Below are 14,807 nucleotides of genomic sequence, written 5' to 3' on the forward strand. Positions count from 1 at the left end.
TCCTATCCCTTTCTATTTGTCTTGATCAATTACGGAAGAATAAGATAAACACATCTTTATGCTTTGAAGATTTAGATGAATGGTTCAACCCTACATTCTTTTTTTAAAAAACCACCTTAAACTGTTTAATCCGATATACTAAGCAAAAGAGTCCAAAAATACACCTAAATCATGCCAAAAGTCTCTTCTTTTCTTCTTTTTGAATCCAAAGCAAAAATACTAGAAAATTAGTGAAGAAAATATAATAAACACTGACTGCTTAGCATTCAAACTCATCCATAATAAGAAAACAAAGATAATTTTCTTCTTTTTACTTGGAAAAAAATATGTAGAATGCTAACAAACTACTAATCTGAAAAACCACATTATGCACAACTTAAAATCTAGATAACAATAGCTGCCAATATTTCATATCAAATGCATTATACTTTCTGCATTCAGAGGCAAAGCCGATTCTGCATCAATAGAAGTATCAACATTAGTTGCATAAGCTGTTGCTCCGCAGTCCTCCACTTGAATTAAATTGCATTGATGGTCTTCTGATTCAGAACTATCCTTGTTTTGTTCCTTCGCTGAATTATCTTCATCTTTCAAATCTGATATGCCAGCCAAAAGGGCCTCTAAGGGAGATTTGACATCCAAGTTTTTCTCTGAGGTGAACTTCACTTCTAGGATTGGAATTTCAAAATCCACCTTGAAAGCAGCTTTCGGAAATTCACCAACATTCTCCAGAATGTTAGGCTCATATCTTTCCTCTGTAATTTCTGTATTAGGCACAAATCCATTCGAGGCAGCAAAATTATCAGAGCCATCACCGATCTGATCTCCGAAAAACTTATCCAATTCTGTTGTTTTGCTTGTTTCATTGTCAACTTCTACCTTTTCGGTTACCTGACCAGATTCAATATTCCACAATTGTTCATCAACTCCTTCACCCATTCCCATACAGTTGTTCTGGTTAAGAGAGCTTGTCTCCATCTCATCAGTGTCTACAGAAGATGAAATAGATAAAGATGCAAATGAATTAACCACACATTCTGTCTCTTCAAATTCACTGTAGCAAGTTGGAGGTTCTGTGCTTATTTTACAATGACCTGTTGGAGCTGTTTTTGCATTGTTATTTCCTTCTTCATTTGGAAACTCAGGAGCTTTAACAACAAGAACTTTAGAATACTTAGGGGACTGGACTGAAGTTGAAGATATCAATCGAGCAAGTGCAGAAGCTAATGCATCATCAATTGGCAAAGCATTCATTTGTTTCTCCTTAGGAGATTCCTCCACAGGTTTCACTGCATCATATTCTTCCCCGTCATCGCCATTTGAAAACTCTGGAACAGTGAAAACAAGATTAGGAAGTGTTTCTGTAGCATTCACAGATGCAGGGTTGAGATTGGAGGGAAGAGATGGCGCAGCTGAAACCAAATCCTTCTTATTGGCATCAGAAGCTGCATCACCAAGATCCACACATCCACTGTTATACAGAGAATTGGTCTCTGATTCACTGCATGAAAATTCAGGAGCAGAAATTCTCGTGCAAGAAAGTGATCCAGTATTCTGGGTTTTCTTTGTCAGAACTTCAAGATTCTGCTCCATTCTTTGGAGCCTCTCGTCAATGCTTCTTATGGGGTTCAGCATAGAATTTTCAAACCTCAAGAAGACATCTTCAATTCTGTTAACTCGAGAAACAAGTTGATTCAGAACACCTTCAATATGATTGTGTGGTATATCATGCTTGCTCTCTGTATCTGAAACTTGTGGAGGAGTCTCCAGCTCAACAGTTTTAGGAATTGGTGTAACTGCTTCTTGCAACTGCACTCCATCGTCATAGGCTGCACCAGTTTTTCCCCCAGCCAATTTTATTTTTTCAGCATCAACTGGATCAGATGGTTTCTCCTCAATAGCCACTGAATTCTGTCTAGCCATTCTATTGATGTCATGTTTATCTTGTGCTTGGCTATAGCTCTTTGTTTTAGACAACTCCAAAAAGGTAGGCATAAGCATGGCCATAAGTGAACTTCCTGCAGCATTTTCCATTGGACCCGCTTTTTTATCCAAATCAGGCGCATCAACAGGGTCCCCAAATACATAGAGTTCATCAATACAAACACAACTTTTGTTCTGAAGTGAAAGCAGCCTCAGTGTAATAGACATGCAAGGGTTTGCATCAGTGATCTCTGCTGTAGCCTCAAACAAATCCTGAAACTTTTATTCCCTTAGCAAAATATTATGATTAATTTAAGATTTAAATGCGCTTGAGCATTTAAATGCTTCTGTTCCATTTTTTTTCTCCAGAGAAGTCTACTTCCTCTGAAATCCAGATTACAAAGTTTGGCATTGTAAACTTCCATATGGTTCTTTTAATTGAGTTCTGTTCATGCTTTGAATTACTATGGCATAGTTTAGGACCCAACAAGACCAAAATACTTGCAGTATGCTATCTGTATCTAAGGAAGAGGGTGTATTTCCACAATAGAACAAACAATATAAAGAAAGAACAAAGCAAAGGAAGGAGACGCACACAACAAGCTCTTTCCTCACAAACCTCTGTTTTCATGAGGCATATATACCAAAAATTTATAAACAGCAAAGCAAGCAAGATAATCACCAAAAGGAATTCCCCCTAGTATAGCCTATTCCTACAGATTTGAAATAGCCAGGTTAAACTTGTTAGTTAAATTAGTAGTCTAGTCAAAATCCAATGCAGGTCCATTTGCAATCACCGCACTAACAGGCTGCACAATGATGACCTTATCTTTCTTGAGAAGAGAGTACCCAACAAGGTTATAATCATTAAAAATGGGTCCAACAAACCAAGAAGCATCAGCAGATCTCACAACCTTAGCACAAAAGGCAATGCTTACTGCACCCCCATAAGTTCCCTCGAAATGGGAATGGTCTTCAGGCACCGGGTCTTTAGCTGATGGCATCACAACCACGGGATAACCAAATGCAATAGCTAACTCAACAAAAGCATCGCTTGCTTTTGCAACTCTCAATTTTTGCCCAGCCACCAAAACTGGTTTTACTGCCTCGTTTAAGAAGTTTGTTGTTGTTTCAATTGCAGCCTCCAACCCTAATGTATCACTCCATCTGGGAGAGAGGGAAGATGGGACATGATCACAACTAAAAGTAGGATGAGGAATCGCAACCAATTCACAACTAATGCTAAGATAAACATGCTGGTTTTCTTTCAAAAGAGTTTGAAAACACCTAAGCTCCTGGATGAAATCAGGCAACCCAATGGTATGATGAAGAGTACTATTAGTCCCCCCAACAATACATATAACAGACATATTCTCGCTATAAGCACAAGCAATTGCATTAAGAATGCTGAGTTTTGTTAGTCAAAAACTGGCTAGTGATGTCAAATTGCCCTTGCTTAAAGTGAAACCCGCAATTGTCACATTAGCTGATGGGAGACAACAACGAATTTCAGTGGTCAATTGATCGCACTAAATTTTCTTTTAGCCTGATGGTGTTAGAATTAGGAAATTATTACATGATTCTAGGGGCAGATTGGATGAGAAAACACTCCCCTATGACTTTTGATTCCGAAAAAAATAAACTGATAGATCATAAGGAGCAAAGAAGTAGAGGTGTGGATTAGGAGTCGAGTCTTCTTTGAAGACCATGTCCCTCAAGGGTGTCAATAAAATGCTTAACAAGGGATGGAAAGAAGTTGCATCCACCCAGTTTCTCATATCAGTCTCAGAAGTTGAGCATGATAAACTCAATAACCCTACTCAAACACTTAAAGACCCATTACCCCAAACTAAACAACCCTTCCAGCAACTTGTTCAACAGTATTCCAAACACCCAAACACCTACAACTCTACCACCCCAAAGAACCCCTGACCACTCAATTCCCTTGAAACCTGAAACTGAACCAGTTAATGTGAGACCATATTGATACTCTTTTCATCAAAAAAATGAAATAGAAAAGCTAGTGGCTAAGATGTTAAGCAGTGGAGTGATTCAAGAGTTGATTGATGAGCTTAAGGGATCTACAGTGTTCTCTAAACTAGATTTGCGATCATGTTATCACCAAATAAGGATTAGCGTGGAAGACATTCCTAAAACAGCCTTTAGAACTCGCACAGGTCACTTTGAGTTTCTAGTAATGCCCTTCGGGGCTCACCAATGCACCAGCCACCTTTCAATCTCTCATGAATACTATTTTTCAACCTCATTTACGAAAGTTTGTGATGGTATTTTTTTTATGACATATTGATGTACAGTGATAGTGAAGAAGAGCACTTACAACACCTGCAACTAGTATTCCAATTACTAACTGACCACCAATTATATGCCAAAGGAACTAAGTGATATTGTTCTACCTTCTGTGGCATATCTGGGTCATATCATTTCTAGTGTTGGTGTAGCTACAGATCCCTCGAAGGTGACAGCAATGCTTGAACGGCCAATGCCAACCACACTTAAGGGCTTGAGAGGTTTTTTGGGATTAACTGGTTATTACAAGAGGTTTATATGCAGTTACGGGAGCATTAGTAAGCCTCTCACTGATTTAATAAGGAAGGATCAGTTTGTGTGGACTCCAGAAGCAACCGCAGCTTTTGTCCACCTAAAGCAATTAATGACTGAGGCACCAGTTTTAGCCCTACCTGACTTCAGTTAGCCGTTTGTTTCTGAATGCGATGCTAGTGGGTCTAAGATTGGAGCAATACTTATGCAACATGGTAAGGCTATATGCCTCTTGGATGTAGTGTATGCTTGCACTTATTGGAGGCATTACCTAGAAAGCTCTACATTTGTAATTAAGACAGACCATGAGAGCATTAAACACTTACTCAAGCAAAAGTTACACACCTACTTGCAACATAAAGGGGTTTCCAAACTCTTAGGCCTTGATTACACTATTCAGTATAAAAAAGGGAGTTGGAAATAAGGTAGCAGATGCCTTGTCAAGGCGAATGGGGATACTGCCAAAGTTTATCTTATTTCTATAGATGTGCCCGTTTGGCTTGCAGATGTCCAAGCTTCTTATCAAGGAAATGTAGCAGCAACATCCCATACAAAAACTTTCTATCTAGCCTACGAGTGCCCCGAGGTACTCCCTCCATAATGGGATGTTGAGGTTCAAACAGCGGGTTTACATAGGAGCTACAACTGATCTAAGGGCCAAAATTTTAGAAGTCTGCCACAACTCTTCCTTGGGCGAACATTCAGGGGTCAAAGGCACTTATACAAGGCTCCAGCAAACTTTCCATTGGCCCAAGATGTAGGAAGATGTCATCAGATGGGTGGAAAATTGTGACACTTGTGGAAGGTGGATCACTCAGCATATCTTGGACTCCTTCAGCCCCTGCCTATTCCACATCAAGCATGGCAAGACATTCGAAAAATTGCCTCATTCAAAAGGGTATGACTCTATATTGGTTGTAATAGACAGATTTACAAAACAAGGGCATTTTATTCCTTTGACTCATCCTTTTAATTCAGTCATAGTTGCTAAGGCCTTTATGGATAACATATTTAAATTCCATGGAATGCCACAATCAATAGTTTCAGACAAAGATAAAATTCATAGACTTATGGACAGTCCAAGAGACTAAACCAGTGCTTAGAGAACTACCTACGTTGTATGTGTTTTATCACTCCCAAGAAATGGATGGATTGGCCTGAGTAGTGGTACAATACTAGTTACCACAGTTCCTTAAAAATGAGTCCATTCCAAGCCATTTATGGAATTGTGCCTCATCTACCTACCCTCCCTTCATCTGATTCACATGTAGCTGCGGTGGCGGATTTTCTTCATGAGAGGGAGCATATGAGCTCCTATCTTAAGGATTGTTTGGCTTCTTCCCAGAATAGGAAGAAGCAGAATGATGATCACCAACAGAACTGATAGGGAATTCCAGATAGACGACATGGTTTTTCTTAAACTACAGCCATACAGACAAGTTTAAATTGATCTGCGTAGTTCACTGAGCTTTCTGCAAAATACTACTGTACTTACTATACTCCCCCCTATGGAAGATGCAGAGTGGGTCATATGTCCACAAAAGGTCATCAACACTCACGCCATGTCTTTGTGGGTGATAAGTCCATCAAATAGTTCCTAATTCTATGGTCTGGGTTTTCTACAGTTGATGCTACTTGGGAGGATGAAAGTACCATTGCTAATCAGTTTCCCGAATTCTATCATTTTTGGGGACAAGAATGTGCAAAAAGGAAGGGGTATTGTCACATACCAGCGTCGAGTTAAGAAGTTGAAGGACTAATTGAGATAATTGGTCCTGGAATTAGTTTATTCTGTCAAAATAGTTGTTATTTCCTATTTTCTGTATTATTTCTTTTTCCTAAAGGCCAGGACAGTTATATGTACTAGTGGTAGTAGTGGAGTTGTTCGCAATTTGTTATCATCCGTATGTAACTGTTTTTGTCCATACTCTATTCAGAGGAGGAGGAGGTATCTTTTTGGTTATGCAAAAGATTAATGAAGTCATTTTCTTTCTTTTTCCTAAATTCTATTAAATTCCCTTTTCCCTCATTCTTCTCACTTCTCTCACTAATTCTCTTCTATTCCTTTCTAATCTGACTTTAAGTTCTGACATACTACTACCAGAAATTCCTAATCGTTACATTGGTATCAGAGCTCGTCTTTCCTCCATGGAAGATTTTGAACAGCAAAGGGAACAGTACAGCAAGGAGTCCCACGAGCGGTTGCAAAGGTTTGATGGACGATGGGAATTGCTTCGGAAGAAGCAACAAGAAAATTATGAACAATTTTGCAAATCCTTATCAAAATTGGCTTAACCGATTCGAGAATTTCAAGGAGCTTTAGATCCTTCTTCACTTGCATCCCAAGTGTTTGATGAAATTCCTGAGAGGAAATTAGAGCCACCAGATTTCAGTTTGCAAGGAAAAACTAAAGAAATAGTGTATCCTTCTTCAGTTGCATCTCAACTGTGGGAGAAAGTGCCTGAAAGGAAATTGGACAGCCTAGACAAGCACCACCAGCAGTTTGAAGAAATACATGAGTGAGAGGAAGGTAGACTTGGAAGATTCCTATGTGCAAGGAATCCTTAAAGAGGAAAGGAAGTAGCCTTCCCTAAGGAACCAAACCATTGTTATTAACATGTTGATACTTGAAATTCAATCTGAATCAAGATCATATCAACCCATGGAATCCTATAAGCAAGCTAGGTTTCAGGACATCCATCTCAAGGATGCGATTGAGGTTCATAAGCTCAATCCTACATTTAGATCTTCCCTAGTTCCAAAGCAATGGCCCCAAACCAATCATTCCTACACCAAAACTCCTGCTGACATCAACCAAACACCGGTAACAACTCAACCACTTTTCAAATCTCCATTCACCACTCAACCTTGGCCCTCAAACACCCCGCAAATTTCCAGTCCAAGTCTGGACTATGTGGCAGTTTATTGTTATATTCTTGGAGACAAGAATGATTTAAAGGGGGGAGTAATCCCAGTGGTAAAGGTAATTGGAGGTAGTGAGAGGGCTAATGATAGTAAGAAAAAGAAGAAAGGTAAGAAGGGGATAGATGGGTTCTCGGTTGATTATGATAGTGGTATGCTTGCAAGGGTGGCCAAGTTTAAAAGGATGCTAAATGAAAGCTATTGTATGCAATGTTGGGATACCCATGGTATCCATCAACCCTATCAATAGCCCTATTGCTCTGTGATACTACGGAAACAAGCATGGCCCTGGATTGAAGAATTTGAGGTGTTGCATCATCTTCAAGATGCAGGCCTTGCTAAGTTTGCTCCATTGATGCGTTCAGAACCCTCCTTAGATGTTCTATAGCAATTAACATGGTAATTATATTGAGGTAGACTCAATAGTTGAGCATATTGAAGAGGTATTTTTCGAAGGTTAAAATCCTTTATGCCGACCGTTATTTCCATCCTATCATTTTATCGTTGTCAAACTTGAGATGGGAATGAGTTCTTTCTACCTTGTCAAAGGCTTAAATCCGAGCAATCAAACCCTTGTTTTAGCCCATTATATTTAGGATCATCAAGATGAATTTACGCTAAATGAGAAACTTCATGTTTTTGTGGTGAGTGCAAAGCAAGCAGCCTTACAGTAGAGAACAATTGATCAACTTGGGCTTCTTCAGCTGGAAATGATACTACAAATCCCTCAGCAACTCAATAATGTCAGTTAAATCTCCTAGTTCTGAAATGGGTTCGTGATGATGATGACAGTGAGGAACATGATAAGCAAAAGACAAGTGCTAGAGGTCTTGGATTGAGCTACTCATTTTCTAGACATGCAAATGCTAGTGATGGTCGAGGACAAGTTGTTTTGTTGAAAATGACGGGGAGCAATGAAGTTATGCTTAGGAATGTGTTCCAGCCTTGTGGTGGTGTTCCAATGGTGGCTAAACCTTATGCTTGTTTGCATAAGGATTGGGTTATGAATCCAATCTGGGAGTCTATATTCAAGGTCGCGTTTAGAGCTGATTTAGACAGCATGAATGGATTGAAGACGAATCATCTCCATGCTCCTATCACAAAAACAATGAAAAAAGATGACATTTTGTCTAGGTTCCTAAATGAGACAGAGACTGATAAAACATATTTATGAGACATAACTTAGAACTTTGTGACTGATGGAAAAGGCACAACAGCAGCCACTCTATCTTGGTCCATCTATGTTCTATGCAAACATCCTCATGTGCAAGTTGCGAATGAAGCAAGAAACGTTTTGGAAGCAAAGGAAATTATAAATTTTGCAGAAATTGCAGCAGGCATTATCTCCCTATCACAGAAACACTCATACTCCACCCGGCACACTCATACTCCACCCGGCTGTGCCAGTTGACACAAAGTTTGCTTTTCTAATGATACTCTACAAGATGGTTTTAGTGTAAAGAAAGGAGATGTAGTAGCTTACCAACCTTATGCAATAGGGAAGAATGAAATTCATATAGGTGGTGATGCTCCAAAATATTAACCAAAATGATGGCTCAATGAAGATGGTCTGTTTCAACCACAGAGCCCTTTCAAGTTCACTGTCTTCCCCCTACAAAAGAAAGTCGTGGAGTGCATAAGCCCCTTTAGAGACAGGGGCTACTTTCTCTTAGAGATAGGGGATACCTTAGCTTAGTTCCAAGCCCTATTTCCCATGCGCTTACTTTCCTAGCTCTGAAATACCTACGGGGTAATAAGAGGTATAGTGAGAAATATTCATTCACTCGTGGAACAAAGACAGAATTGGTAAAGATTGGCTATCCGCTTACTACTTGAATGAATCCAATGCCCCGAAAACCTAAGGGTTCCTCCGCAAGGTTCGTCCACGGAGGGTGAGTCAGGGCCTAAGATCAGGCCGAAAGGCGTAGTCGATGGACAACAGGCGAATATTCTTGTACTACCCCTTGTTGGTCCCGAGGGACGGAGGAGGCTAGGTTAGCCGAAAGATGGTTATCGGTAAAAAAAGTTGGCTATGGGAGTTCGAGCAATGGTACGTACAGGAGTTCAATGCAACATTGCTTCTAGCGATGTACTACAATTCCTTTACTTCATATCTGGGAATTAGAATCTATGTAACCAAAAACTTGAAAAGCTAAACTCTAGCGACTAGCAGTAGCTGGCAACGGTCTTTGACACATCTATTCTGTTTACAGGCAAGGAGCTTTCAACAAGAATGGTACGAGAGGAAACAGACCAGCCTTAGACTGTTTCTGTCCCTGAGCCCTTTCAAGTTCACTGAATTCCAAACTTCATACATTCTTGGGACAAGAATGCTCTAAAGGGGGAAGTATTGTCACGATTATTCGAATTATTAGAGAAATTAAAAGGGGGATTATTAGCTATTAATTAGGCGGTTGATTGTTTTACATGTAAGTGTTAATTAGTTATTATTTAGGACTGTTTACAGCTGTAACAGTTGTATTATTTACAGCTGTAGGATTTTGTAACTGTCGCCACATCAGTAGTAGGTTTGTCTATATAGAGTCATGCCTCGTATGCAAAAGGTATCAGATGAAAATTAATGAAATCTCACTTTCTCTTTCCTTTCTTCCTCTATTCTCTAAACTCTGCGATCTCTTCTTCTAATCTCTTTTCTTCTTTTTTTCTTCTCTTTTCTTCTATCCTTCTCTTCCCTAATTCAATTCAGACCTAATTACTACTACCAGAAAGTCCTAATGGTTACAAAGAGCTCCCTGCACCTATTGGATGAAGTGCAAACACAGACTGATGGTTGACTCTTGAACAGTATCATGAGCCAAAAGATAGCAGTAAAGTAATTACAGCACGCTTCTTCCTCAGTTATTATGCTACATTCAAGATAGATATCATCATTATGATTCATCTACTGCATCCTGATAAAAAAGTAGAGTACTAAGGAGTTTTTGCACGACGCTAGGGTAACACAATCGCAATCTAAGGAAGAAATCAAGCCAAACAATACCACTAAATACAAAGGGAAAAAAAAAAACTCATATTTCATAATAAACCATAAACAAAAGATGATATGGTAAAGATAACTATAATTCATGCAACTGAAAATTCGAACCTGTTTCTGCGACATTGTTCCTTCGTATGTTTTGGTATTTGATGACAATGAACTGTTTCCATTAACAACCAGAGAAGTACCAAGCAATTTCACTTCAACCCAGTCATCTTCATTCGTGGTCAGGCTACTACCATTTCTCTCTTTTTCTTGGGTCAGTTCTTTGGTAGAACCTTTCTGATGTGCACAAACAACATCTTCAATATCAGTAGCATGCAGCACTTCTTCATCTCTAGTAGCAATGCCACAGCGAACAGTACATAGATACTCACTACTACCCAATTCAGAGACATAATATATTTCATAAATTCGAGCAGTGCTTCGAATGTAAATCTGTTGAACTTCATGCTTTTGGGCAAAAGTAACTGAAACAGCATAAAAATCTAGGTTATTTACAGCAAAGTACATATATAGTTGAGAACTTCTCAAGTTCAGCTTCAGCCTGAATACATATAAAAATTGGCATGATAAGAGTTTAAAGGAGAAAGCATTTCTGGGACCTACTTTTGTTCGCAATAATCACCATAAGGACACAACTCAGAATCATTAAACAAGCCTCAATAGTTATAAAATCAAAGTAGCTGGCAGATTAAGACCATAGCACGTTACTTAACACCGAAACTAATTAATCAAAGTAGCTGGCAGATTAAGACCATAACTCTATTAATCATTTAAGGATTCGATATTTTTTTTTCACCATAAAAGAATATATCACCGCCCTTTACCACTACAGAATTGAACCCTCGTCATGCATGGAATTTAACGACAAATTGAAGTTCAGAAGTCGCCATAAATCTTATCATAACTCTATATAAATCTCGATTCTTATAACTCTTGTCCAAAGATGAAATACAATTATGTTTTTCAGAAATTTCACTCATTTCAGTCGAATTGCTGCTGTATAGAACTTAAACAACATCGTTTCCCTTCGTTTCTCAGTATACAAAAAGTATTGACAAACAATAACCTAAAATTCGTTTTGTGCTGACCTGCTAAAAAATAAAAAATCAGAAAACAATAAATTATAGGGGGAAAACGAAAATTTTAAAAATTTACCTGTGATCTCGCAGGGAGTGGAATTAGGTGATGGACTGTAGAGGATGAGAGGGGACTTCGCTATCGAATTCACGGTGGAGTGGTCGTCGTTGATCAAAGAAAGAGAGGACTCGAAGGTGATGGAATTTCTGATAGAGCCACCGGCAACGATCCAGTTGGTCGCCGAGCTCCATAAATCGAAGTTGGTATTGGTCTCCGACGATTCCATCTTTTGTCGTCTTTTATTAAATTTTAATTTTGAAGGGTTTGACAGCTGAGAGAGACTGTATTTGAATTCAAGAAGAAGAAGCGTACAACTGAAGGTTTATGCTGGATAAAAAATTTATACCTAAATTTAATATTTTTTAATTATATATTGATATTTTGTTTTAGAAAAAAAAAATATAGTTTATAATTTCTCTATTAAAAAGTATAAACATCGTAAAATCACTTAATTTTTGAACTTATATTTATATTTATAAAAGAAAAATATATCCTTATAACTTTTTTAACATTGAATGACAAAACATTATTATTTTATTATTAAATTATATATTGAAATTATGAATTGCAGTTCTTAATTTTCAGTTACATTTCTCACATCAAAATATATTATTATTTAGCTTTATTTTCTTTCGAAAAATTTCACATGCTAAACAGTATCATCTGAATTTATCTTTCATACTTTTATTGTAGTAGTTACCATGGAAGTCTTTGCTTATCAAATTTTATAATTATTATATTGTATTTTTTTATTTTTAATTAAACTGTATAAATGACTTTTCAATTTTGATTCAACACTAACACACAGAGAATGATTTCAATTTATTATAAATTATATATATATATACATATATATATATATATATATATATATAAGAGATCCGGTGTGACAGATTTATTTTGATGTGACAAGACTTATTGTATGACAATACCAATTTTGTAATTAACCAGTGGAATGTGGCAAATTTGTAAATAAAAGGAAATATAAAATTGTTTTATTTTTTTCTTTAAAATTCATTCCCCGACTTTTCCAACCTCATTTTCCAAAAAAATTTATACCATTGGACTCGTCTTAATTAGATGGTCATTTTAAGATCCCAGAAGCTCAGGTAAAAAACAATTCGGTGAACAGAATCCGTCGATCTATTTTTCTGTGAGAAACAAATGCCCAAAAAAATTTCAAAAAATTCCAAAAAATGTAAAACATCATTCTGAGAAACTTTAATTCTTGACTCAAAGTGAGATTCCTTACGGTTTAGTCTCAAATCAACGGAATCCGGCGATTAGGTGGGTGTTTTCCGGCGAAAAAACAGAAAGTGCCTAGAAAATTCTCAAAACATTCCAGAAAATGTAAAACATTATTTTGAGAAACTTTAATTCGTGGATCGAAGCAGGATTTCTTACGGTTTAGTCCCAATAAAATATTTTCCTTAATTTTATCTATTTTACATACTTCAACAATTTATTGGGTCAAAACCATAAGCAAACTCATTTTGAGCCAAAAATTAAAGTTTCTTAAAATGATGTTTTACATGTTTTAAAATTTTTTGATAATTTTATGGACACTTTTTGATCATACCTTTCAGCACTATGTGTTGAAATATTTTGTTGGAACAATATAACTATTCTGTTGGAAAAATTGGTACACTAATTTGAAACAATTGGTACACAGATTTATTCTATTGGAAGAATATAAGAATTAGAATTATTTTCTAAATAATATAACTAATATAAATTTGAAGGTACTATATTAAATACTGAAAAACAAAAATAAAATTGAAGACATTGATAATAAAATTGATTTGGAACAATTGGTAAACTGATTTATTATGTTGGAACAATATAAGTATTATGATGGAATAATATAACTATTTTGTTGGAAAAATTGGTACGCTGATTTATTCTGTTGGAATAATATGAGTATTATGTTGGAACAAATGGTACACTGATTTGGAACAATTTCGTACACTTTCGGAACAATGTAAGTAAGACAAAAAATGTGTCCAAAAATTATCAAAAAATTCCAAAACATGTAAACAACATTTTAAGAAAATTTAATTCTTGGTTTAAAGCGAGATTCCTTACGGTTTAGACCCAACAAATTGTTGAAGCATGTAAAATAGATAAAATTAAGGAAATAATTTTATTGGGACTAAACCGTAAGAAATCCTGCTTCGACCCAAGAATTAAAGTTTCTCAGAATAATATTTTATATTTTATGGAATTGTTTGAGAATTTTCTGGGCACTTTTTTCTCACTGGAAAACTCCCACCCAGATTCCGTTCATTGGAAATTTTTTTACCTAAGCTTCATGGATCTCAAAATGACCATCTAATTTACACGAGTCTAATAGTATAAAAATTTTCGAAAAACGATGTTAAAAAGGTCGGAAAAATGTATTTTAAAGAAAAGAAATAAAACAATTTTCTCTATCCTCTCTTTCCTTTTATTTACAAATTTGCCACCTTGCCCTTTTCAGTTTGAGAATGTTTTTATGTTGTTCTATTATTGTTTTATATTTTGTATTTGTTGTTCTAAAATTATGAATGTATGTTCTGTTAATGAGATATTGTTTTGTTTTATGTTTGTTCTCTATTTTTAAGTTTTGAGACCGAATTTTTCTAGCTTTTTGATTTGTAGGTTTTTCATTTGTTTGAACTTTGAAAGTTTGTTGTGGTTTGAGTTTCGTTCTATGTTTATTCTATATTTCCATGTGTTTGTTCTAAAATATTGAACAATTATTCTATTAATGAGATATTGGCTTGTTTAGGGTTTTCGCTTGTTTGAACTTTCAAAGTTTGTTGCGGTATGATTTTGTATGGTTTTTGTATTCAAATGTAGTCAGTTTTAGAACGTTTTTATGTTTGTTCTATTTTTGTTTTATATTTTTGCATTTGTTGTTCTAAAATATTGAATATATGTTCTGTTGATGAGTTATTGCTTTGTTAAATTACTTTATGTTTTGTTCTATATTTGTTTTATATTTGCATTTGTTTGTTCTAAAATGTTGAGTATATGTTCTATTGTTTTAAGTAGATCTATTGATTTTTTAGATGGAAATATAAGTAGAAGATGGCCAACCATTTCCATTTTTATGTGTTGTTCTAAAATATTCAGCATTTGTTTTTTTTTTTTTTGTAGAAAATGGGCGGCAATGGAGAAGAGATTTTTCCAAGTAACGTGATTGATCAGAATTTGCTTGATGAAATTATGGAAGAATATGGTTCTGATTAAAATATGAAAAATAAGAAAAAATGTAAAA

The 14,807-nt window shown here is 36.2% G+C and overlaps 1 protein-coding gene across 1 annotated transcript; it reads right to left on the reverse strand.

Annotated features, from left to right (window-relative positions):
• Nucleotides 1–227: 227 nt before the first annotated feature.
• LOC136227751 (uncharacterized) lies at nucleotides 228–11,860 on the reverse strand. Its single transcript, XM_066016494.1, has 3 exons — nucleotides 11,564–11,860; nucleotides 10,511–10,872; nucleotides 228–2,196 (listed from the first exon to the last, which is right to left on the reverse strand). Exons 1-3 carry the CDS (start codon nucleotides 11,769–11,771, stop codon nucleotides 409–411), a joined length of 2,358 nt encoding a protein of 785 aa, XP_065872566.1. The 5' UTR covers nucleotides 11,772–11,860; the 3' UTR covers nucleotides 228–408.
• Nucleotides 11,861–14,807: the final 2,947 nt, after the last annotated feature.

The sequence above is a fragment of the Euphorbia lathyris genome, chromosome 4, assembly GCF_963576675.1.
Source record: "Euphorbia lathyris chromosome 4, ddEupLath1.1, whole genome shotgun sequence".
Classification (NCBI taxonomy): Eukaryota; Viridiplantae; Streptophyta; class Magnoliopsida; order Malpighiales; family Euphorbiaceae; genus Euphorbia; species Euphorbia lathyris.